This window comes from Pipra filicauda, unplaced genomic scaffold, assembly GCF_003945595.2.
Source record: "Pipra filicauda isolate LSUMZ 115617 unplaced genomic scaffold, ASM394559v2 scaffold98_size3848907_pilon, whole genome shotgun sequence".
NCBI lineage: Eukaryota > Metazoa > Chordata > Aves > Passeriformes > Pipridae > Pipra > Pipra filicauda.
In genome coordinates, this window is record NW_024105186.1 from 1,099,113 (window position 1) to 1,124,111 (window position 24,999).

A 24,999-nucleotide genomic window follows, 5' to 3' on the forward strand; every position below is an offset into this window, starting at 1 on the left:
CTCTTAGGTACCATTTCTCTCCCAGCACAAAACCAGAGAGCCATGAGAGCAAGAGAAACAGCTTCTGCACGAGAAGACAAGGAACCATAACCACTCCCAAAGTAAAAAGACGAGAACTGGAAAAAGAAAATTCTATTTTTTCCACTCTATCTCCTTCCCTCCCAGCTTCTCCAGGACTGCGGGAGGGGCAAAGCTAACGCAGAGGCTGGAGGTACCATTGCCCCTTTAACAGCAGCGCCACAGCCTGACATCAGCGAGCTGGGGAGTCCGGGAGGGCTGGGAGCTGCTGCTCCAGGAGTGGTGCCAACACATCCCTGTTTCCCTGCCTCTTCCCGGCTCTTGTTTGTGTGTGCCTTTTAACATGCCGCATGTGTATCCGTGCCTGCCAGTGGATGTCTGCAGGGTTTACATTAACCAGCTCAAGCTGCAGTTGGAAAACAGCTATTAATGTTTTGCTCTTCATGTGTCCAAGGAGATTTCTGAATGAGGGAGTCGCTTGCATCCTTTGACTTTCTACGGGCTTTTCCTTTGTTTGCAGCCCAGATAGGTCTTCTTCCCACTTAGCTATGCAGACAAGGGAGTTTGGGTTGGTTTGTGCCTGGCACAGGGAGGGGAGATCAATCTTCTGTGGCTTAGCAGGGAGTGTTCTTGTTTTCACCTGTTTCCTGAACAGGAGGGAGTCAGACTCAAAACCTGGAACTTTGGTGTTTAAATATCTCATTCCTGAGCATAGTCCACATCTAAAGCTGCTCTTTTGCCCTGGGGCAAAATACTGAACCCGGCAATTCCCCAGTTCTGCCGGAGGCTGCAAACTAGGGCTTAATTTTACTCGGACTGTCACAACTCCAAAGTTTATTGGAAGCCAGATTCCCATCCCAAACGCTGCCTGGCACTAAGTAGAGATGCTGAAAGCAAGTCCCGAGCGCCAATCCCAGCGGCAGCACCACCACTAAAGCTATTTATCCCCGCACGGTTTGGTTGGTGTTTTTTTTTTTCACACATTCTTGCCTTCTGTTTTTGCTGGAGCCTCCGACTCCATTGAGAGGCAAATTTTAGCCATCTGGCAAAGCAGGCTGTGAGGGGGAAAAAAGAGAGAGAAAACACAATGTGCATGGGCACACACACTCACACATACAAAACTCTGGAGATTAGGGAAGACAAAAACTCCGCTGAATGCTGGAGCGCAGGGCAGCCCCGCGGCGGAGAGGAGGGAGAGGCGGGCGGGGAGGAGGGCTCGGATGCGGGCAGGTCTGCCTGCTGCCCGCCTGGATGTGGGGAACGGCTGTAGGCAGGGAAAGGCGTGACCTGCATGGAAAATGCCAGACAACTCCAGACGCACACACACATAGGCGCACACACGCTCACAAATCTCCGGACAGAGATAAGGCGGACAGTGGAGCGTTGGGAAGGAGGCAAAGCCGTCCCCCGCGAACGAGCCATCGATCCTCTGCACCAAATCCACCGGGAAAGCCTCCCAGCAGCAAAATGGGGTGAGTAGCTCTGCGATGGGCTGACCCCGCGCTCCCGCACACCATGGTCTCGGGGCACGGCCGGGCAGGGGGGGCCATCCTGCTGAGGGAGGTTTCTCGATGATGACCGTGGCTTCACTTCCCCTATCTGTTAGCAAACAAGGCATTGCTCACGCCTCGGCTTCGTGCCGCAGCCCAGCCTGCGTGCCGGAATCCCGGGAGGGAGCGTCGGGTGATGGGCACCACTCTGCCGTGGTCCGAGGGACAAAGGTGCAAGTGAGACAGGACCTGCTGCACGGGCTTCAGGTTTCTGGGGACACCACGGTCATTAGTTACTTTTACTTGAGGTCAAGACTTTCCTGTCATGGGAAAGAAGTTTGATGCTGTTTTGCCTCCCTTGTTTAAGGGGAATACAGAGTTGCACCAGCAAACGGCCTGTTGAAATCGAGGAGCTGATGCCCATTTACACCAGCTGAACATCCAGCCCCATGCATGTACTCTGACCAGAGGAGGAACAGTTTTTCCCTTTTCACATTTTTGTGGTTTCAGAAAAGCTGTCAAAAAAAGGCATGTTCAACCTCACTCTACTTGAAAGAAAAATCAATCCAAATTTCTCAGCTCCCATTAACTTTTCTTTGTAAGGAAGACCTGAGAAAAGTGATGGCACTACATAAATGAACCCCAGAAATTTACTGCCCTGGTTTTGAAAGAACACAGACAAGTTAAAAATAATCCACTAATATAGCTTCAATTTCCTCACCAGCATACCTAAATCAAGTCCTGATTTTGAAACCAGGTGTACGTGTTCGTGTGAGTAGTTCCCATGTCTGTAGTACACACCTACAAGCCTTTGCCAGGCCTTGGTGCCTATTTTTGGAAGCAGAAATTTTCATCTCTAATGGCTCTAATTTCCTTTGTATGCTCCACTGTGTGTAAAGAGCCTGAAGTTTGATCCTCTTTCTGGGTTTTATGCAACGGCACAGGCTTTTGTGTTCACACCTCTAGCACAGGTGGTGTTCTCTCCTCGCACAGAGAAATACTCAGTTTATGCTCACTTTCATGGTCAAATGGAGCTCGAGGCTGGTGTGAAGTCAGGTGGACTGCCACTGATTTACTTGTCCCCTCTACCCTCCTCTGGGAAAATCAAGTTGGTAACAAGTTGGGACAAACTCTTCAGGCTGAGATTTTTTTTAAAAGTGGGTTTGATGACAAAACACCTCTAAGGATCTCAGCCTCTGTATATTTCTCCATCTTGGGTGAAAACTCTGAGAAGAAAAGAAAAAAGAAAAGAAAAGAAAAAAGAAAAGAAAAAAGAAAAGAAAAAAGAAAAGAAAAGAAAAGAAAAGAAAAGAAAAGAAAAGAAAAGAAAAGAAAAGAAAAGAAAAGAAAAGAAAAGAAAAGAAAAGAAAAGAAAAGAAGAAAAGAAAAGAAAAGAAAAGAAAAGAAAAGAGAAAAGAAAAGAAGTAACATACTGGTTTGAGCTGCTGGGCATGGGTCTGTCCTTGCTCAGCTGCAAAGACTGCTATTCATTGAGGGGTAATGATTCAAATTTGGCAGGATGAGGCTAAGTAGTAATAATAATAATGATACTTAGCAGTTATTGCTATGATGCTTTCATTAAACCGATTTAGAAAGCATCATTATTTTATTAAGCATCCTTATGTTTATTCTTCCATTAAATGAAGATTTGCTCATCAGAGCCCCATTAGTTAATGGACCTGTTGCCAATGGCTGCTGCTCCCAGAAGCATGAGAAACACCAAGCTCTGACTGCACTTCAAGCTGTCTGGGAACTGTGGAGGTGCCTTTGCATCACATGTGGCACCTGTGTCACACACCTTTAAAAGGGGCTTTCCCCTCATGGGAGCCACATGCAGCTCCCACCCCCATTGCCACCTCCCTGCGATTTGGCAGCAGGATGCTCATGATGACTCCTCTTCCACGATCCACTAGGGAAAAGAGATGAGCCTTCAACAGATTTTGTCATTGCTAATGTTTCATTTCATCTCCTCACACGTATTTTCCAGGTACCTCCTGACTTGGCCCTTTTGTGCCTTGCTGCTCTGCATGGCAGATGCCATCGAGCTGACAGACATGTTTGGGGAGATCCAGTCTCCCAACTTCCCCGATTCCTATCCCAGTGACTCAGAAGTGACATGGAACATCTCTGTGCCCGATGGATTTAAAATCAAGCTGTACTTCATGCATTTTGACTTGGAGTCATCCTACCTCTGTGAATACGACTATGTGAAGGTGAGCTGTGAGATCATGGGGCAGATGGTGAGGTAGACAGCAGACCTGTTGGACCAGCTGAGAAAGGGTAGTGCTGGAAAAGCTGGGAACAAGACAGTTTTCCCCATTTATTGTGCACAAGAGTTGTCAGTCCAGTGGACCACTGGGAGAGCTCAGGTAAGATGACAACATCCATTGGACTAACAGTGAGTAGGACACCAGAGGCAGAGGTTACCCACAGAGGATCTGATTTCTGGAAGTAGTTGGGCATCTGATTGTCATTGGACGAAATGGGATTTGCACACCTATGGGCTGATGAAACCCTTGTGGCTAAATGCCAGCCATGTGCAAGAAGGACCCCTGAGCTGGTCACACTTTGCCAGGCCATGGTTGTGAGTGCACCTTGCAGCCACCCTGGGTCCCTGGCCACGACTTGCAGGCTCTTGGGACACACTGTCCAGCCCCCAGGGAAGCAAAAAAAGAAAGGCTAGACCTGAGCTTAAAGCTGTTATGGAGGTTCTCAGGGAGCTGTCATGGCCAAAACCTCCAAATATTTGTCTGCTTCATTGCTGGGCAGTAACCATCCAAAACTGCAGTGGACCACTCACTGCAGTGCCACAGAGCAACCTTGCCTTTAGCACCACAGGTCTCTCCAGGCAGGGCCCTCCTTCCCATCCAGGACAAGCTGGGTTCTCCATATCTTTGAAAATGGTCAAGTTTGGTGCTTCTGGCAAACCAGCAGTAGCAAGCAGGTGCTTTCTAGGATTGCTTGGTTGAACAGACCTTACCCCATCGTCCAGTACAAGCCTTACCCTGCCCCTCTGCACAGAGGCAGGCAGAGCTTTCTCCCAGGTCTGGAACCACAGAACCTAGCCCTGGTGCTACTTGCCAGATAATTGAAATTATTATTTTATTCTTGCCCTAAGAACACAAAGCAAACATTTGTGATTTTTTTTTCTTCTAGAATCTGTTGCTCGCTGCTTTAATTTCCCCTTTGTGCTGGCACTCATTCTGCTACTAACAGCTCTCATTGAGGTTTGATTAGTTCTTTCTGCTTCTCCTGGAGCTTCTCCAAGCACAAGGGCCAGGGACATATATAGAGATATATTGCTTTAAAAACCCAATAAGCTCAAGGAACAGATTTCTTGGAAACTTTCCCCATTCCAAGCTTTACCCCTCCTCCTGCCCTTCACCCCCTGCTCTTTTTTCCTTTTTCATAAGTCTCCCTGTTATGTGGCCATGGTGCCAACTTGGCACCACAGCTCTCCCTGCCGCTGGATTTCTGTAAGAAGGCAGTATTTTTCACAGGGATTTAGATCTCAGCTGTATAAATTTGCTTGGAGCTGTAACTCAGCTTGCAGAGCCTCCACCACAGAATTACATTTGAAAAGTGATGAAAACGGATGGATTACGGGAGATCCGTAAGTTACTGTGCTGGGTAAGGGTGGAATGTTGATGCTACTAAACCACCCACTTAGAAAACATCAAGGAGAGCAGCGAATGACTCTGTGGCTATTTTCCTCCTCAGGTTTATATGTCCAGCTCTGTCGCATCAGTGCAAGGTGTAAAAGCATCGTCAGTGCACTCTTTGACAGAGGCCACAGCGAACATCTATGGAATATAACTATAGATCTGGCACATAAGGTGCTTCTCTGTAATACTCTGCTGGTCCCAGGGAGGAAGCTCAGAAAGACACAGGTGGATCTATGCATTCCACAGCACTCAATGGATTCCCACCCATGAACTTGTACCATTGCTTTCTGAGCTTATGGGTGACTTTAATCTCCACAGCATCATATGGCAGAGTTACACAGGTTGAATATATGATTACATGCTTCTGTGTGTGTGTGTGTGTGTGTGTGTGTGTGTGTGCGTGTGTGCAGAAACACATTCTTGTTTGTTCAGAGTCTTCGTCACCTTGACTGCCATAAGGAGGTTAAAATGGGGCTGAACAGGTGGGGATTCAGCTCATGACAGGCAAAAGCCCCTGTGCCCTGTCCTTTCCTTCCCTCAGTCCTTGGCTGCCCGCACACCTAAGCTCTTGAGCAGTGTAGAAACTCATCATGAGTGAGCTCAGGGCAAGCTGAGCTGCAAACCCACACAGATCTCTCCTTCGGGGTGGTCTGCAGAAGGGAACAGTTCCCAGAGCTCTAAAACAATGGCTAATTAAAACAATAGCTGTTTATTTATATATATGCACATATACGCGTGCGCGTGTGTATATATATATAAAAAGAACATGGCTCCTAAAGAAGTGCTCACGGGATGGGAGGCTTGTTTGTGCAAATGGGGATGGCAGAGAGGGGGAGTGAGCCAGGAGGAATGGGAGGAAAGCCCCCAAAATGCCCAACTGGAGAACCCCCCACACAGGTAGAAAGCACCAGTCACACGCTGCCTCATGAAGCCAAACTCTGGGCCCCGGTGCATCAGAGACAGCCTCTTCTCAGATTTTGGGTGGCCACCCTTAGCCACCTGCCAGGTCCTTGGGGACAGGGAGCAGCCATCCACCCTGGGCTTTCAGCTCCTGCCCTCTGCCATGCTCCTCAGCAGGCTCTGCCCAGCTCGTTACTGTCCGCAGGGAACTGATTTGGGGGTTCCTCATTTGCAGAGGGTCTTACCGTGGGTTGTCCAACTCCTTTCTGGGGTCACCCAGCAATGAACACTTTTTCACAAAAGTCTCCAGCACTGGTCCAGAGCACCCCAAAAGTCATGACCATGACCAGGAAATCAGGTTAAGTGATCTGAATAGTGTCACTGAGGAACACTGTGGCAGAGGCAAAGAGATGGATGATGAAATCCTGACTTCTGAGGGGCCTTCGTGAGTAAATCTCCAAGCTTATTAGGGAGATCTGAGCCTAGGGTCCTGTCCATGAGGCCTTGCACATCGCTCAGTCAACCCCTGGAATGAAATCACCCCCGAGAACTTGTCAGCCAGCTAGGTATACCTTGATTGAAGATGAGGGGACATCCCCTTGCTGATGGCAGGGGACATGCAGGGACAGGGAATAAGCTTGGTGTCACATTCAGGGCATTGTGTGCCCAGTCTGGGGCTGCAAGAAGGGTGCACAGGACCCATCTACACTTCTGCTCAAAGGAGGGATAAAAGGCACAAATCAAGGTTTGCCATGAACTAGGGGTTCAGGAGGAGAGCATCCTCTTTTGCTCCTGTCAGACAGCCCCAGTCAGGGGGTTATTCATGCCTTGGGAGTGCAGGGTCCCCAGAGGAGAACTTCAAATCCCAGGAGGCAGCTGGGAGATGGTTCTGTGCAGAGCAGTGTGGTGGCACTGCCCACCCCCTGCACTGCTGGGGACCACAGTTACCCCCAGTGCAGGGGAAGGAGGAGGACCAGGCATGGGAGCAAACCAACAGGTCCTGCAGCACCCCAGCATCCCGCCTGGGTCTCTTTTCACCCTCACCCTCTCCAGGGAAGAGGCCTAGCCCAGAAATAGAGCATGTGGGCACAGTTGCCATGCTGGGAGGGGACAGTCTCTGGACGCCAAGCCAAGTCCACAGCACAGGAAACCAGACATCCTCCTTTTTTGGCTGTGGCAGGGCTGCCACACGTTCCCAGGGATATTCAGGACAATTTCATGTTTGCATATGAAAGGACCCTTGATGTGTTTCGGGGAGAGGATCTCCAGGAGACCTAGAGGGAGGCTCTTGCAGGGGCTGTCCCATCTCTGCCTCATTCCCAACAGTCAGCAGCAGCAATGTGTTGATCTGGGTGTTGTGTTCTTGCAACACTGACTGCGGGGCCACTCGGCGGGGGCCACTTCATGCCCTTCCCTGGCTTTGAGTGTCTCCTCCCCATGTCATGTTCCCAGTGTCTTCAGCCCAGCACTGCGATTTCTCTGCCTAATGAGCCATTTATATATATTACAAGTGGTATGTTTGGCCTTCATCAGTCCAATTAGTGCATTCCTGGAAGGCTGGAGGGGGGGCTGGTGGTGGCTGTGTTTCCGTGTTGCCGACTGCCTGCTCCTCTCTGCTGCCGGCAGCAGACACCAAACTGCCGAGCCAAACTCCCCTTGGTGATCGTGGCATTTCGTTAACCCACCGGCTGCAGGAGGCATCTCTGGAGCATCAATGCCCGGTATCCCCAGCAGCCCATGCCTTGGGGCAGCCTTTCTCTCCTGCTGAGCCAGAGTACCCCAGCTCCTGCCCCAAAGAGGGAAATCAGTGTGGGGCAGAGAGGGGCCCCACAACTTGGGACACCACTTCCCTTACCCACAGCACTAACTAAAATGCAGGGGGACAGAACCATAACCAGGGAGGGACTCCCATCTGCCTCCATCCAGAGGGGCAGAAATCTTAATGAGAGAATGAGGATGCAAGCAGAAACAGGGAACACAGCAGAAGGCATTGGCAAGGGTAAATTTAAGGCACGAGGGTGTCACTATATTTTATTTTTCAAAGGAGGATTCTTTCAGCGTATTTTTATAGGGAATTTCTCTGTGGCAATTGATATTTCCCTCAGGGACACATCTTCTCTAGTGAAAACGTCGACATCGTGACCCGAGAGGGAGAAACTCCAAACAAACAACCAGGATTTAATTACCAGCCTGCTCGCTGGATGTAAATGATCCACAAAAAAAAGTATACAGTCCCCAGCAGAAGCAGCAAATATTAACCAGGGATGATGACCTCTCTGTTTAGTTTACTGCTGGAGGGCTGCCTCTGCTCCCTGTGGCTTGGGGCATGGGACCCGTCTCAGATAAGAGGCCACGGATACCTTCAGTGAGGAGAGCACGGCTCTCCCGAGCCCCATCCTTCTGCTCTGGGGCTGTATCCAGGGATACTGGGAGCAGTGTTGAGGCCAGCCCCATGGATGGAGCATCCTCTGGCCGAGACACAGGGCACTGGGAAGATTTTCCCGCACTTTGGTGATGCTGTGCTGCAGATCCTGGGGCTTAAGGAGAGGGATGGGAGATCACACAGTGGTTCATGTGTCCTGGCAGAGGTGACAGCCACCAACCCCACACAGAGCAGCCGCTGGAAATTCCTCATTCCCACAGATTTCCTTAAGAAAAAAGCATTTTCTGTGGAAAAGGCTGCATCCCACGTGCTTGCACAGCCAAGTCTGTGTACTGGGGCCAAAGTGCCTTTTTCCATCCTTGGTGATGGCACTCCCGTTTTTCAGTCTGAAACACTATTTCAAAACAATTTTTCAGATTTAAAAGCAATTCTAAAGCACCACAGTATATTTCAAAGGGATTGAAACCAGATGGAGCCCAAATTACTTGTTTTCTTTTTTTTCCCCAGAATGCTGTCACCAAAAAAAAAAAAACACAATTCAATTGGGTTTTTGTCCCAAAGCAGGCCACGTGTTTTTTCTCCAAATTCTCAAAATTTATCATCGGAAAGTCTCTCTCTTTTCTGGCCAGCTCCAGCTTGTATGAGAGGATGGAAAATATCTGGAGGCAATGTCAAGGCATGCTGAGTCGCCATTTCCATGTTGGCTTTCCCTGGTGTGAACAAGTTTCCGCCTGTTTGTTCAGCTCTGGGAAATTTCCCTTTCAGACCTGGACCCTCCCCAGCAAGCACATCCTAAGGGTCTCCAGAAGACAGGGATGCAGTCAGAGAACAGTCTTGCCTTACTGAGGCCACACAAGCCAGGGGCTGCATTCCAACACCTCCAGGAGCCCAAGGGTCCTCAAGCAGATGACTGTTTTCCCCAGGCATGTGCTGGGGGACTGCACACTTCATCACAGCCTCAATAGCCGTGGCTTGGCATGAATGGTGGAGGGTTGGCTGGTGGTGTTCATCACATTCCTCTGCTGAGGCTTATTCATATCTGAATCTCCTGAGGGAAAGCAGGCAGAGTGCTGGGAGCCGCCTGGGAGAGGTCGTGGTTAAGACAGGGGTTGGGGATGGGATGTGTAGGAGAAGATAAATCAATGCTGGAGAAAACGGCAAGGAAAAAGGAAAGGAGAGGTTTTCTAGGGAAAATTGGAGGGTTTTCTGCAGGGATTACATTGTTTTAAGGCACAGATGAGGCTGTGTTTTAAACAGATGCACATAGAGAGTACTGAACGTGCTGACATGACAACAGGGCATGCTGGCTCATTACTCCCCTTCTTCATCCCTCTGGATGCGTGGTCAGAGTCCAAATAGTGCCTGGCACCACAGGTCTGGAGCCATACAGGGACCCTGGGTAGCACAGACAGGACAAAGATTGTCCAAAGGCAGCGCAGGGAACAGAAACACCAACCAAATTACAGCTGCTGCTTTGAAGTGATGCAAAACCAGTGGGCAGAGGCTCCTCTGGGCACCCTCCCAGCAGCAGAGACCTCCATGCAGATTCCCTGCCTGGATCAGTGTTTGGGCCATAGGAAAGGGCGAGGGGGAGCATCTCAGGTACTGACAGCTCTGAATGGGAATGACACAGCCCAGGGGTTGATTTTCACACCTCTTCTTCTGCACCACCTGTCCCTGTCCTTACTCCGCCTCCGAAATGGGCTCCCACCCTGCGTCCTCCCCTTACACCCTCCCAGCTCCTCCCTACATCCTGAATGCTGCCTGCTCTCGACATCTGCTTCAGATGGTGACTCCAGACAGAGCAGGAAGACCTGAGTCCCTGTGCACATTTTGCTTTACTGCACTAACAGCACCTCAAAGAGCTGGATCAGTGGGAGTCAGACCTGTCATGCTCTGAACATCCCTGGAATCACTCTTGGCTGCGGAAGGTGATGTGAATGCACTGGGAATGACTGGAAAATGCTATTTCAAAGATGCCCTGGGAAGGGCCAAGGCAGCAGAATGATAAGCAGGACAGGGCTTGCAGGGTCCAGAGCTGCATCCTCAGGCTGTGGCCATCCAAGGCTGCCAGATGGGCAGCCTGTCCCACAGAGGCACTGGTCAGCTCTGGAAGGGGGCAGGTTGGGCAAGCACAGGCAAAGGTGTGAGCCGCTGGGTGCAGAGATGATTCCAAGCCCAGCCTGATATCCCTGAGGAACACATGGCAGGCTCTCTAGGCTCACCCCTTCTTTCTGCTAACAGATTGAAGCTGAGGACCAGGAGCTGGCAACCTTCTGTGGCAGGGAGACGACAGACACAGAGCAGGCTCCTGGCCAGCAAGTGATCCTGTCCCCAGGGCCCTACATGGGGCTCACCTTCAGATCCGACTTCTCCAATGAGGAACGCTTCACTGGCTTTGACGCCCATTACACGGCCGTGGGTAAGCAGCATTTGAGCCTTCAGGATGAGCTTCTAGGGTAGGGTAACGAATTTGCAAAGATCACATCCCAAGTCGGCCTTGGGGACCCTGGCAAGACAGGAGCTTGTGTGCAGCCCTTGGGCCATGTGGGACTCACTGGGTGCTCATGTGACCCACCACATGGGACAACTAATTTCTCAGTGTTGTGGCAAATGCCCCCATGAGGAGTGACATGTGGAGGACTGCAAGATGACCTCTCTGCCTTGTTATCTTCATCCTAGATGTGGATGAGTGCCTGGAGAAGAGTGATGAGGAGCTGGCATGTGACCACTACTGCCACAACTACATTGGCGGGTACTACTGCTCCTGCAGGTTCGGGTACATCCTCCACTCCGACAACAGGACCTGCAAAGGTACCACCCAGGCACAGTTCAGACACATGTATGGTCATACAGAGGGGTCTCTGAGCAGGCAACAGACCTACCGAACACAGGCAAAACTGCCTTTTTTTGCTGCCAGGAGGGAGGAGGTGCCTCTTCCCCACAAACCAGTAATCTGGGACTGTTTTTTCCCATGGGCTGTGCTTCTCAGCTAAAGTCTATAGACCTCCTCAAGTCAGAGAAATTAAAAGCTTTAGTCTGTGCTCTGAAAGTGTATCATGTAGATTAGCTGGGACTAGCTCTCAGCGCAGGGCCTCTGTGCCAAAGGCATATTTGAAAGTGTGAGATATGTGAGATGCTCCATGCATGGACAAATATTTGGGTTCCATAGATCCACTCAACAGATCCCACTCCACTGGGAGGGCTCGTGAGTGTGGTCAGGACTGGGACATGACTGTCAGGACCCTGACAAAGCTATGGCTGTGTTTCAGTGGAGTGCAGTGACAACCTCTACACCCAGAGGAGCGGGGTCATCACCAGCGCTGACTTCCCCAGCCCCTACCCTAAGAGCTCAGACTGCCTGTACCGAATCGAGCTGGAGGAGGGTTTCTTCATCACCCTGGACTTCGAGGACAGCTTTGATGTGGAAGACCACCCCGAGGTGACCTGTCCATATGACTACATCAAGGTGAGCTGGGGTCTGCACACTCCTCCTCTGCTGCTCGCCTTTCTTTTTCCCAGTGCCCTGGTGAGGGGACCAAATCACCCCAGTCTAAACAGGAGTGATGTAGCCATCAGGAGCCCTATGCTCTCTTGACCCTATGTCTCTTATCACATCTAATTTTGAACCTTTCAGCCAACAGTGACCCTCTTTCTGTTCACATCCCCCAAGACATGGTGCTTAAGCCCCACTGACCCCACTGCAGGCCTACCCATTAGTCTCAGGGATCAAAGACCCTCCTCACACCATCCACTTGTCTTTGCCTCATCAGATCAAAGCTGGCCCAAAGGAGTTTGGACCTTTCTGTGGAGAGAAGTCCCCAGGACGCATTGAAACCCAGACTAACAGTGTGCAGATCCTCTTCCACAGTGACAACTCCGGAGAGAACAGGGGCTGGAAGCTGTCATACACAGCAATTGGTAAGTCCTGCTGCCTTCCGCTGTTTGCTGGGCTTGGGAATAGGAAGGGCTTTATAGGTGGACACCATGAGTTTGGTGGTCCATAATCCTGTCTCCAGAAAGGATCTGTTCCAGAAATCCCACAAGGAGAGGCATAAGTAACACAGAGCCCTCCTTCCAAAGGATGCTTTTTCAGATGGGCCCTGAACCATGATGACATTGCAAAGCAGAGCAATTTTGGGCACGGTAATTGCACAGGCTACTGTTATTAGCTCCCAGATTTGTAATGCCCAAAGCCAGAGAATTACAGACTGGAGGAAAGACCTGGAGCCTTCATGCCTTCTAGAAGAGCCTGGATGAGCCGTGCCAATGTAGATTAGAACAGGAGCAGAGCAGAAATGCTCAAACTCTGCTATGTGGGCTGGCTGGCAGAGCTGGGACTCTGCATTTCCTCTATGTATTCCGCTGTGTTTTGTTTTGCTTCATTTTCTTGTATTCAAAGGAAACCCATGCCCACCAGTGCAACCACCAATCAATGGGAAAATTGAGCCTTCTCAAGCCAAGTACACCTTCAAAGACCAGGTTGTCATCAGTTGCAACACTGGATACAAAGTGCTGAAGGTATGGGGAAAGTATGTGGAGCTGGGAATAGGGTAGAAAATGGAGGATCCTTCTGCTCAAAGGCATTGCAGCTCTGGGAGAGCAAACACAACCCACACAACATCCTTACCCTCTTCCCAGGGGCAAGGAAAAAGCCTCCTCTGAAAGCCACCACCCTTCCTTTCCAAAGACGCAGAGGAAGACAGGAGAGAGCACTTTTCTGAGCCACCGTCTCAGCATCTCTCCAGACCCAGCAAGCTCATTGAATGTCAGGCTTGTCACCTCTGCCAGAGAAAAAGTCAGCAAAAGCCCCAGGGGAGTGCTAGGGTTTTGTCTGTTCTCCCCCTCAATGAGCACTGGCTCAGCAGCCCTACAGAGGCTGAGAGGTCCTCTGGGACTTTGGGACAGCTTCAGCAAGTCACAGGAAGCAGGATTTTGGCAGGCCCTCTCCAGGAAGCAGCTGGTAACCACAGGGTGTGTGGGTGACTCACGGGGTGGCTGTCTTCCCTCCAAACCAGTAGTCCACTGTGACTTCCAACATGGAGTTAGATATTTCTCTGATCTCCTCCTAGTCCCATTCTTCATGCAGAGCTGCCTCCTTACACATCCCATCATCTAGAACAGGAATAAATGACTCCAGTTCTTTTGCTTCAGCATGCCACTGAGTTGCTGGCAACAAGAAAACTCTCTAAGTTTTTCATTATGATTTTATTGCAATTTTTAGCTCCTCTTTCAGGGGAGGCTGGAGACAACTTGACTAAATCACCAAGACATTCCCTTTTAATCAAGAAATTTATTTCTTTTCCTTGAACATTAACAGGTGTTTTCTTTTTTGTTGGCACCTTCTACACAGGATAACGTGGAAAGCGACTCCTTCCAGATTGAGTGTCTGAAGGATGGGACATGGAGTAACAATATCCCTATCTGCAAAAGTAAGGACACCCTTCCCCACCCTGCCAATGTCCTTTTCCTGCTAAGATAATTTCACGCTAACAGGAGCTACCCTGCCAGAGTGGAGTTCCTTACACAGAAACACAAACCCAGCCAGAGAGGCTACGTAACCCTGCAAAGCTCTTTAGGCTTGTTCTTGGATAACGTAGTGGGGCTCAATCCAAAAACCACAAGCAGGAGATTGGTGCTCTTATTTAGATTACTCATATAACTTGATTTCTGAGCCTTTTTTGCTGTCTCCCTGTCAAAAAAAGAGCAAGCCTGGCTCTTGAGCACTGGCTCTATCAGATAAATCTGGGACAATTTGGGATAATCCAATTCCTGGTCCAAATTTCCTTCCCAATGGAAGCTGTCAAGACCCAGGGCATTAGTCCCAGGTACTAGCCTAAACTTGGCACTGCTCAGCTAAGTGAAAGGGGAGAGAAAAGTTGTCCAATTATTAACAAACTATAAAATGGGAGAAAAGGGGAGAAGAAAAGAAATGTCATTTGAAAGGGCAGGTGATGATTTGCATCATCTCTTCTTTCATCTAACCCAGCTCCTCTCTCATCCCAGGCTTGGGAGATGTATCTGATAACACCTTTTCCATTTACCCCAAACCCCTCAGCCCTCAGGAAGTCTCTCACTGCTGCTCAGTCTGTTGTAAGGCTGGCCCAGAGAGGAGAAAAGAAGCAAACATGCTCAGAGAGTGTCCCAGGCCCTTCCAGGAGATGCAGGAGGAGATGCTTTCTAGGGATGTTGGGATCCAGGCTCTCCTCATCTGGGCAGATCCTTTTTCTTTTAAGAATATTGTGGATCTTACCTTAGAACAGTATTTCTGGAGTTTTAATTCATGTTTTCTCACTCAAAATGGAAACTGGGAGGCTCTGAGACCTGCTAAATAGATTCATATCTTAAAGAGCTCCTTAGAAAGCGTGGGGTCAATGATGCCTCTGCCCTGCCAAGGAACTCCTCACTCCTACACTCTCATTATCACAGTCTCCCATTGATTGTATCCAGCTTCATGTAAAAAATAGAATGAAATTCCAGGTAATTATTTTTAACCCCAGAAAGTCGGGGTTTTGAGAAAATTTAAATTATTATCTTCATTTTTCCAACTGGGCTGGAACTGATCACTTCTTGTGTAATATGACTCACTACACTAAATTTCTAAGACTTCTTTGGAAAGCCAAGAAGCCTTGGCTTTCAGCTCTCCAAATTGCAAAGCCTCCCACCTCCCCAGGATGTCTGTGAGAGGCAGGGCACAGGCAAAAATGGTTTTAGAAAGCAATGCAGAAAATAGAAAACTTCTCAGCCACTGTGGATAAAATCCAGCTCTATAGCCTGGAGAGGCTAAACACAAACCTGTGAGAGCTTCTCCCAGCCACTGCCCTCAGGCTGCCCTGGCCCAGCAGAGTGAGAGGGCCCCCAGCAGGACCGTGGCTCCACTGTCATCCGAGGCACTCTGGCACAGCTCGCCGGGCACTCATTAACGATTTCTGGTGTTTTGGGGGCTGGGTTTCCTGCATGTCTCTCTCTGCTCATCTACTAATTGGGCTTTCTCTTTCTGCTCTCCTCCTTCCCCTCTGCTTTCGGTGCAGCTGCAGATAGAGCCGACAACCAGACAGAGGGAAGAGCTGGCTCGGAGCAAGTGGCCGCGTGAGGCTGGTGCCGGCTGTGCCGCCCCGACAGGCAGCCTGTCTTGATGCCCCTCTCTGATCTGTCCAGTATCCAGGGCAGGCTCCGTTTGCCACTGGCCTGGCTGCCAAATCCATCTCTGTGGCTTGTCTAACCGGCATGGCACTGTTAACCCCCCCGCGCCTGGTGCTTCCTTAACTCCATCTTGAGAAGGGGAAAGGAAACTGGAGTTGAACACCTCATTCTCGTTGTCATGCCTGGGGATCACATGCTGCTGCCAGCTCCTGGCATGTCCGTATCCCTCCCTCTCCATGCGGATACCTTGGCCACCTTGGCTCCCCCTCCAAGGCAGCTGTTGCATGAGGAGCACGGCATGGCAACCATGGTTGGTTGGTTGGATTCAGTCTCCCGCTGCCCTTCGTCCCTGGCTCAGCATCACAAATAAGAAACACTCCTTCCTTTCCTTTCTCCAAGAGTCCTGGTGCCTTTCAGACCCTCTGGACAAGGAGGCCTGGAGGGTGGGTTGGCATCACTAGCCCTTTCCTGCAGGCACCAAGCCCTGGCACCAACACAGCAAGATGGATGTTCCTCTGCCTCCCCTTTGCTTCCCACTGCTGGCCTGGCAGAGGTGAGGATGGGCTGGCCTCATGCTGACTGCAGCTGAAGGAGGTCAGAGCCTGGTATCTGTCCCCATTCACATCCCCAGGAGCCATGGGCATGCACCCTGGACTCCCTGAGGCATCAGAGGCTTCACTAGGAGGAATCTGGGATGGGAGGCTGGGAGAGGAGGCGGTGTGTGTTGGGGAGCTCGGTCCACTTCTGGTCCCACAAAGATGCTAAAGGGCCCCTTTCCTGAGGGAAAACTCTGGAAAGGCTCATGGAACAAATGCCCTCCCCTCACCTTTTCAGCAGGACCTGGGACACTGATGTGGCAACACCTCTCTGCAAGAGCCCATTCTCCAGGCATCGGGTTCCTCCAGGCCTGGAGAACACACAGGGATGAGATGGGCTCTGCAGGCCAGTGGATGCTGCCCTGCAGCCATAAATAACCCCAGAGTAGAGGTGCCAGCCAGGATGGTCCCCTGACATTCATTCCCTCCTTCCTCCAAGGGAACAAGTATCCAGAGTCTCCACCCAACCTGGCTGCACCCACACACTCATAGCATCACCTGCTGTCCCTACAGAAGGCGAAGGGGACCCTGGTGAATAGTGAGCTGTAGCATTTTGCCATAAACCAGGCTTTTTCCACCCAAGCAATTAGGCAACCCTGAGCATTGGTACATATCCCTTGTTCCAGCTACTACTTCTGGTGAATTCTCTCTTTGTTAGCCTGAATCACTTCATGAGGAGCTAGGACTCCTGTCCTCACCCCCTTCACATCCTGGAGAACATGCAGACCCACATCCAGAGGGTCATCCCTTATCCACAGGACCTGCTTTCTGCAGTCACCCATCCCCTACTCAGCCTCTCATCCTAAACATAGCAGAACCCAACTCCACAGCACTGCATTTCCTGGCAGGATCAGACCCTGGTTCCTGCCTTCCACTGGGGCAGGTCCCCCAGGATGGGGCAGGGGGAAGTTGCACAGCATTTTCTGAGTGCTCTGTGACCTGCCCACATGGCAGGGAGCTACAGCTCCAAAGGAGTGACTCCTGGCTTTAGAGGATAAACTCTCTTGCAGCCTGGGGTCCTTCCTGGTGTGTTTGGCACACACCCAATACAGGGGACAAGCTGGGAGGAGAGGCTGGGCAGGGCACTCTGAGTGATCTAGGGTAGAAAGGGGATCATGGACAGGCCATGGGGAAGGGCAATGGCACCCTGGGAATTTTTATCCCTCCATCAGACCCTGAGCCAACAGCAGGGATGGGGAAGCAGAGTCAACATTGCCAATGTCCTAGGAGATGAAGCAGGTTTGATCTCACCCATATCTGCTGGCGTCATCCCTGCCTGCAGACCAGCCAAGCCACACTCTTAATGTCCTTCATCTCCTGCTGTCATAGGACAGCCAGGACCAAAGGTTGTTCAGCCTGATGTGTAAATGCTTAACAGCACTGTTTGGTGAGCAAGACCAGAGCAGGAAGGACTGGACCGTGCTTTCAGCAAAGGCTTGTGCACCTCTGATTCACAGCATAGGCTGGTGAATTACTGCCTACCTCTCCTTGCCCACTCCTAGGGGATGCAAAGACGTACTCTGAGACCATCTCACAATAGCTGTCACCTACCACAGCAGGCTTCCTCCCCTCTCAACAGTACAGCAGGGAGATCTCACACTAACTGGAGGGGTTCCCGGGACAGGGTCTCCACCAGCATGAATGGTGCTGGCCATACAGCCAGCAGGCGAGCCATGCCATTTGCATGCCCTGTCTGTGCAGGGTGTCTGTGGAAGGGTTTCACAGAGCCAGGCTGCCTTGACTGAGACAGAGCCTTCTGCTGCTGTCAGAAGCCATGTCAGGCTGTGTCTTCTGCACTGCCCTAGAGAAAGGGGATACAGGACTCTATGGGCCCATGCTCTGTCCCACAGGACCACTGCCACATGCCAAAGCCCAGCACTACCTGCCTGCTGGTTGTCTGAATACCCCAAGAAACAGCACAGGGTTCAACCCCCCCTTCTGTGTTGGGTTTCAGTTGCCGACTGCAAAGCGCCGCCGGAGTTGGAGCATGGCTTTGTCACCTACTCCACCAGGAACAACCTGACCACCTACCGAGCAGCCATCCAGTACCACTGCCAGCACCCCTACTACCACATGGCCCCCAACAGCACGGGTGAGCAGTGGGGCCAGGACACATCCCCACGGGACAGCGCAGGCGGGCGCGTGGTCATGCGCGTGTGCGTTTGCAAGTGGGGGGAGTTTGGGGTGGCTGCTCCGGGGTGCTCTGCAAACAGCAGGCTGTGGATGTAGCCTACACACACCATACCCTGCGTCTGCACTGCCTGGATTGTCAGACTGGACACATCCTGCTCCTCAGTGAGGTAGGATGGAGCTGGCCCTGCCTCGTGCTTTGCCTGAATGTTTCACAGTCTCAGCAGGGCAGTGTGGGTGTTCCACGTTCTGCCTTCTCACCCTGCCATTTGCTCCCTGCAGATTATGAAATTATGGAAAAGTGAAAGGAGCTGCTGCTGGAGAGAGCACCAGGTCCAGCAGCCTCAGTAAGGGCTCTGCAAGCCTCCTCATCCCAGCACCCAAATGTTCAGCGTAGCCAAAGCTGAACAGATAGCAGTGGGATCAGACTGGGTTTTCCCCCCAGTCCCCCTGGTCCACAACTACAGAAAAAACACAAGGTACTTTGACAAGAATCACAGGTCTCTGCATCCTTCAGACTCAGCTCTGGGCAGCAGAAAGGGTGTGTACACACCCCAAACCATCTTCCTCCTCCTCCTCCCTCAGCAAGCAAAGCCAAAGGAATTCCTCACATTCCTGTCTCCCAGCTTGTATCTCCCGCTGGCCCTGTGCATCTGGTCCCAGCATCCCATATACATTAGCAGAACGGGCACTGGCAATATTTATGTGGAGGCTGCTGCCAGCAGAGGGTGAAGGCACAGCACAGCCCTCCAGACAGCTCAAGGCAATGAAACTGAGGATGGTGGCACATCCCCTGCATGAGGACAGGGCTGCCAGGGCCCCCCAGGGAATGGAGCACAGAGAGCTTTAAAAGGGAGGACACCTGAAAAAGGGTTCTCAGGGTGCTGACCGCTGGGCAACCCTCCTCATTGCAAAGGACACTCCCTCATGCCGGACCACAGACGAGCTAACACTTTGCTTTCTTCCAGTCACCTACATGTGCGACGCGTCGGGGGTGTGGAGGAGCGAGGAGCTGGGGACCAAGCTGCCGTCCTGCCAACCAGGTACTGGTACTGGGGCAGTTGGTTCCCCTTGCTCAGCAAGGGGTGCAGAGCAGGGACATGCAGGGAGGGGATGCTGCCATGCCTGACCAGACCTGATGCTTCCCTAGGCAGGGACCATGCTCCCTGGTGACAGTGCCACATGACTTGGCTATTCATATCCAACTGCCACAGTGAATGGCCAGGAGGGAGGGGGGGGAAGAGTCTTTCTGCTATCCCAGCTGGCCCAGATGGTCAGGGTGCAGTGGTGGCACTGGGCAGCAGTGATGAGGGCATGTGTCCCTGGCAGTTTAGGGCAGCAGTGAGGTCACAGCCATCGTGGCTGTCAGGGCTCCCCAAGCTCCCCATTCCAGCAGACAAGGAAGCCAGCAGTCCCAAGGCAGAGCCCACTGTCCATGTTCAGCCCCCAGCACCCCTGGAGATGGCTCCAGCCAAGGGCAGAGCATTACCTGGCTGTCAGCTCCCACAGGCAGTGTGTAGACATCCAGTAGCAATTATCACCTCTTCAAGCCTTGCAGAAAAACTCAGCTGCTTTTGCAGGGAAGGAAAATCCCAAGTCTTTGAGCAGTGGCAGAAATGTTTGCAGCCAGCAAGTTTCTAGGCCAGGCGCCCACTCAGGATTAAACAACAGTCTCTGGGATGTTTGCTGGCCATAGCTAAGAGTGGGGCCAGGTCTGGATGACAGGTTGGGGGCCTGGAGGAAGTTTGGGTGTGGACTATGATCTGATGTGCAGAGTAGGCTCTCCAGAGAGGTGCAGGGATCCGGCTGTCACGCAGCAGCTGCAGCTGCAACCACCCCAGGGTCCGGACACTACCTCAGCCCCATGGAGGGTATCTGCTCTCCAGCCATGCTGAGCCACTGCAAGTCCAGAGGAGGGACCCCTGAGATTCCCTGCATCCCACAAAACTTCAGAAAATTTCCAAAAAACTCCTGGTCTGTGGCTGCTCTTGTTGTGGCAGCTGCTCCCTGCATCTCTGCTTGATGTTTCAGCCTGAACTAATTTGAGCTGGGAGCATATGGGGACAGCTTTTGGGGCCATAGCTGCTTTCATGGGCCATTTCCAGGCCTTTTGATTAGTGGCAGGAGTCAGAGAGACTTCAGGAAAATGGAAAATCCCAGAGAGAGGGTGACGCTCTCCTGAGATCGGCATCTGCAGGCAGCAGCTGGCCAGCTGTTGTTCAGATCTTCCCCATGTCTCACGCACCTCCCCATCAATTGAAACCTCTCTTCCAGGCCACTCCATGCCTGCCTCTGCCATCAGTGGGAGTATTTACAGCCTGGTCAGCATTTTTTATATGTAATTTAATAGAATAAATATTTGGCTGGATGCACTTCCTCTAAAACCATCTCCTTGGGACAACCGTCAGCTTCAGTGCAGCAGACCATCTGGGCTGGGACACAGGAATTCTTTTCCTGAGCATGTTTTCTATTCCTTTCAGCACTGGGAAGGGCAGGGGTGCAGAGCACATGCAGAGACACTCACCATGCTCCTTCCCTGCTAGAGTCACATTTTTCCTGGAGACAGACCCCAGTCACAACAAATCCACATTAGCAGCTCCCAGTGCTCCTGCACTGGTTCCAAGGCTGATTCTCAGCCCTGATCCCATCAGCCTGAGAGGTCAGATCCTCTTTTTGTGAGGCTTTGCATCCTCCCCTCAGAGTACAGGTGGCATCAAGGCAGAGGCCTGGCACTTTCCCTTGAGGATATGGGTTCTCTTTGCACACTCAGAGGGATGAGACCAGCACCTGCACTGCTGCAATTCAGGACTCTTTCAGATGTAGAAGGACAAGCCTAAATTGGCTCCCACGACCTCCTGGTGACATCAGCACCCACAAGCCAGCTGGGAGTCCCCCTCCACAGGGCTGCCAGAGGCGTGATTCAGACCCCCCCCCCCACCAACTATGTCCCAAGGCTTAAGTTCCACAGGGACACGATTGTTCCTGCCCACCCTGTCCAACCCTTCCAGAGCCACCTTCAGCATCCTGAGTCTCTCCTCTTCCTCATGCTGTGTCACAGTGCCTGGATAAAGTTCCTAGAGGCAAACCAGTCAGCACATCAGGGCTCTTCAGGCATTAATTCTAGATCTGTTGAAGAGCTGAGAAGAGGGGTTCTGGTTTGGCTGCCAGAATTGTGGTGAGGAGGTGCAGGAGTAATGCCCAAGGTGCTAGGCAACACGGCTGAGCCCTTTTCAGCCACAGCTCCTCTGGGAGGGCATATGCCATGGTCATGAGAACACAAACCTCATGACAGGTCTCAGAGAAAGGGGTGAGACTAGGCTGATGTCAAGCTCCAGTCCTCCCACTAGCATTCCCCTGAGTTTCTTGGCACACTGAGCAGGAGCCAGGCAGTTGGCTGAAAGGTTTGGGAAGGGCTGAGCAACCTCAAAGGTCACAGTGAGGCTGCAGATTTACTCATTTGGCCTTTCTGCTTCTGAAGTGGTGTGGATCCAGCCAAATCCCTCCATAAACTACAAAAGAGAGTGTTTGGTTTGAAGATAACCAGTCACGTGGCATACTCTACAGGGATATCCCTTCCCTTTTCATTTGTTCCCTAGATAAGTAAACTGGGAGTAAGTGCCCTGTCCTTTCTGTCCCCAGTGTGTGGCCGACCAGCTCGCCCTCTGCCTGGGATCATCAAGCGCATCATCGGCGGGCGGAACGCAGAGCCCGGCTTCTTCCCCTGGCAGGCCCTGATTGTGGTGGAGGACATGTCCCGGGTGCCCAACGACAAATGGTTTGGCAGCGGAGCCCTGCTCTCAGACTCTTGGGTGCTGACAGCTGCCCATGTGCTCCGCTCCCAGCGGCGGGACAAGACTGTCATCCCCGTCTCCAAGGAGCACGTCACTGTCTATCTGGCCCTTCATGACGTGAGGAACAAGATGGACGCTGTCAACCGGACAGTGGAGAGGATCATCCTCCACGAGGAGTTTGACATCCAGAACTACAACCACGACATTGCTCTTGTCAAGCTGAAGGAGAAGGTGACCATGGGGAAGTATGTCATGCCCGTCTGTCTGCCCCAGCTTGAGCACGAGCTGGAGGGGCCTCACCCCAACACACTGGGGCTGGTGGCTGGCTGGGGTATCTCCAACCCCAACATCACAGTGGATGAGATCATCAGCTCGGGCATGAGGACCCTGTCTGACATCCTGCAGTACGTCAAGCTGCCAGTGGTGCTGCACGCCGAGTGCAAGACCAGCTACGAGTCACGGTCAGGGAACTACAGCGTGACCGAGAACATGTTCTGCGCCGGCTACTACGAAGGTGGGAAGGACACTTGTTTGGGAGATAGCGGGGGAGCCTTTGTCATCCAGGACCCGGGAACCCGGAGGTGGGTGGCCCAAGGGCTGGTCTCATGGGGTGGCCCAGAGGAGTGTGGCAGCAAGCAAGTGTACGGTGTGTACACCAAGGTCTCTAACTATGTGGACTGGGTGGAGAAGAAAACAGGCTCCTCAGAGAGGTGGACATTTCTGGACCCTGAGCCAGAGAGATGAGTTACTAAGCAGCCTGCTGCCACCATGGCTCCCTTTCTTGTTGTTATTGTTTAATGTGCTCCAGACTCTGGTCTTTCGCAAGCAACAGCCACGACACTCCACTCATGCCAAGCCTTTGCCAGCCCTCCAGGTCATTTGTTTCACTTGGTCCTGCATCCCTTCACTTGCATTCTTAGGAAATGCTTGCGAGGGAGCTGGGGGAAGGGAGCGAAAGGCAGATCTTAGCTGGTGTCCTCAGTTTGTGCTGCCCATCTGCAAACCTCACCCACATTCTAGGGAGCCTCCCTCCAAGCCAGGAAAAAGGCAAAGCAATTGAGGCAGCATTTCCTTGACACCAAAGCTTTGTGCCATGCACGGGGAATTGCCCCCACCTCTGGGACTCTCTGGTCAAATTGTCCCATCAGAAGATGCAACTACAGAGCCTACGGACAAGGCAGGGAAACCCATCTGGGCAGGCCTGAACCTCACAGGTCCCCCACACTTTCTGTGCAAGGAGTAGTGAGAGAGTCCTGGGGGGTTGCTATTATTTTTGTTTGCAAACAGACATCTCTGCCTGGTGGTATCTCAGGTGATGGCCACCTGGCCCCAAGGATGTGAGGATACATCCACAGTTAGCCCTAAACCTCAACCCCAAACTTCAGCCAGCACCAGCCCTAATGGTCTACCTGTGTCCAACCATGTGGGATGAGTGACCCACAGAAGACACAGGTACAGGAAGAGGGATTTGGACTCAGCATCACACTCACCTCCAGCCACCAAAACTTCTCCAACACTCTATCACTTCAAGCCTTCTCCTGTCACACCCCCAGACTAGCTCTGTGGTTTCCAGCCACAGCAGGCCTCCCAAGGAAAGTTTTTCAACACATGAGACAGCATCACTTTGGCTGTACCTAAGCAGTACTTCTTTTCAGCAGAATCATTTCAGATAGAACATCCTTCCTTGGGCTTTCACGTCTTTCTCAGGGGCCTGGTTAGTCCTGCATGGCAGTTTATTCATTCTTGCAAGAACCTAGTCCATTTTAACTGCTTTTAAGGCCATTGATTTAGCTGATTTACCTTTACCGATGGTGTTCAGCATTTGTTCATGGCTCTTGTGGCCTATTCCAGGTGTCCAAGTCGTTTTAGACTGACCCAAACTCACCTAATGCACCAGAGGTGTTCATATCTCACCAACTTCCCCCCATGGCCCATGCAGACAAATAAGCCCTGCCAAGGAACAAGGTCAGGTGAGCTTACCTTCTTTCGGTGGGGACACCTTCTCCTTCTTTTGCCAGCAAAGACCTCCTAGAACTGTAAGCAACATGCAAAAATTGCCTGCTGTTCTCTCTGTGTGCCTGTAGCCTCACTCCGGCCTCTCCACCTCCTCCTCCTTTGCTTTTGCCACGAAAGGAAGAAGCCAACAGTGGACGAGCCACTCTGACATTTTGTTATTATCCAAAAAGCCATTTGTAGAGCATGTAGAGGAACAGAAGGCCTAAGGAAGGTCAATCTTGCAGACATACTATGAACTGTAGTCTTGGCTATGTCATGTAACTGCAAGGTATTCTCTAATATATATAGATATTTCTTTTTTTTTTGATACTACATTCTGTAAAATATCTAATGTCATGTAAGGATGGTTCTCTGCAGTCTTCCTCCTGAGAACAAAATAAAACTTTTATATGTACTGAGTTTGTGCCCTGAGACTTTTATTCCAAGAGGAACATGGTCCAGGCTGGTTGCTAGTCTCTGCCATGCACATCTCCTCTCCCAGGTGGATTCTCACACCATCCCTCACTCCGATGGCTGCTCAGCCATGGCCCACGCAGCTTCATGGGCTGAGACAGTCCCTGAGTAGCCCTGAATACAAATCACAAAAAAGGGCGACAGAGGAGATTCTGCCCTTCAATTATTTATAGCCTGAGCACATCACTGAAGGGGCAATGGCAGGAGGAGAGGGCAGCAACCTGTATGCTGAGAATAGCAATTAAATCTGAGTTCAATTGCCATGAGGAAAAAAAAACAGGTATGTGATTTTTGCCCTAAAAGGAGTGAAAAATCAACCCCTCCCCAGTAGCTGTTGGACTGAGAGAGTGTGTCTTCACAGCAGAGGCTCTGCAGCAAGCTCAGATGTGAGCTGAGGCAGGCACAAAGCTCTGC

The 24,999-nt window shown here is 51.4% G+C and overlaps 1 protein-coding gene across 1 annotated transcript; it reads left to right on the forward strand.

Annotated features, from left to right (window-relative positions):
* Positions 1-1,309: 1,309 nt before the first annotated feature.
* On the forward strand, positions 1,310-24,496 carry LOC114003738 (mannan-binding lectin serine protease 1). The gene is given in 12 exon segments (XM_027751051.2): positions 1,310-1,327; positions 1,330-1,490; positions 3,496-3,721; positions 10,701-10,878; positions 11,139-11,270; positions 11,729-11,925; positions 12,230-12,377; positions 12,859-12,977; positions 13,810-13,888; positions 18,150-18,287; positions 19,294-19,368; positions 21,965-24,496. Coding segments are annotated over 12 exon segments (2,367 nt in total). The 3' UTR covers positions 22,861-24,496.
* Positions 24,497-24,999: the final 503 nt, after the last annotated feature.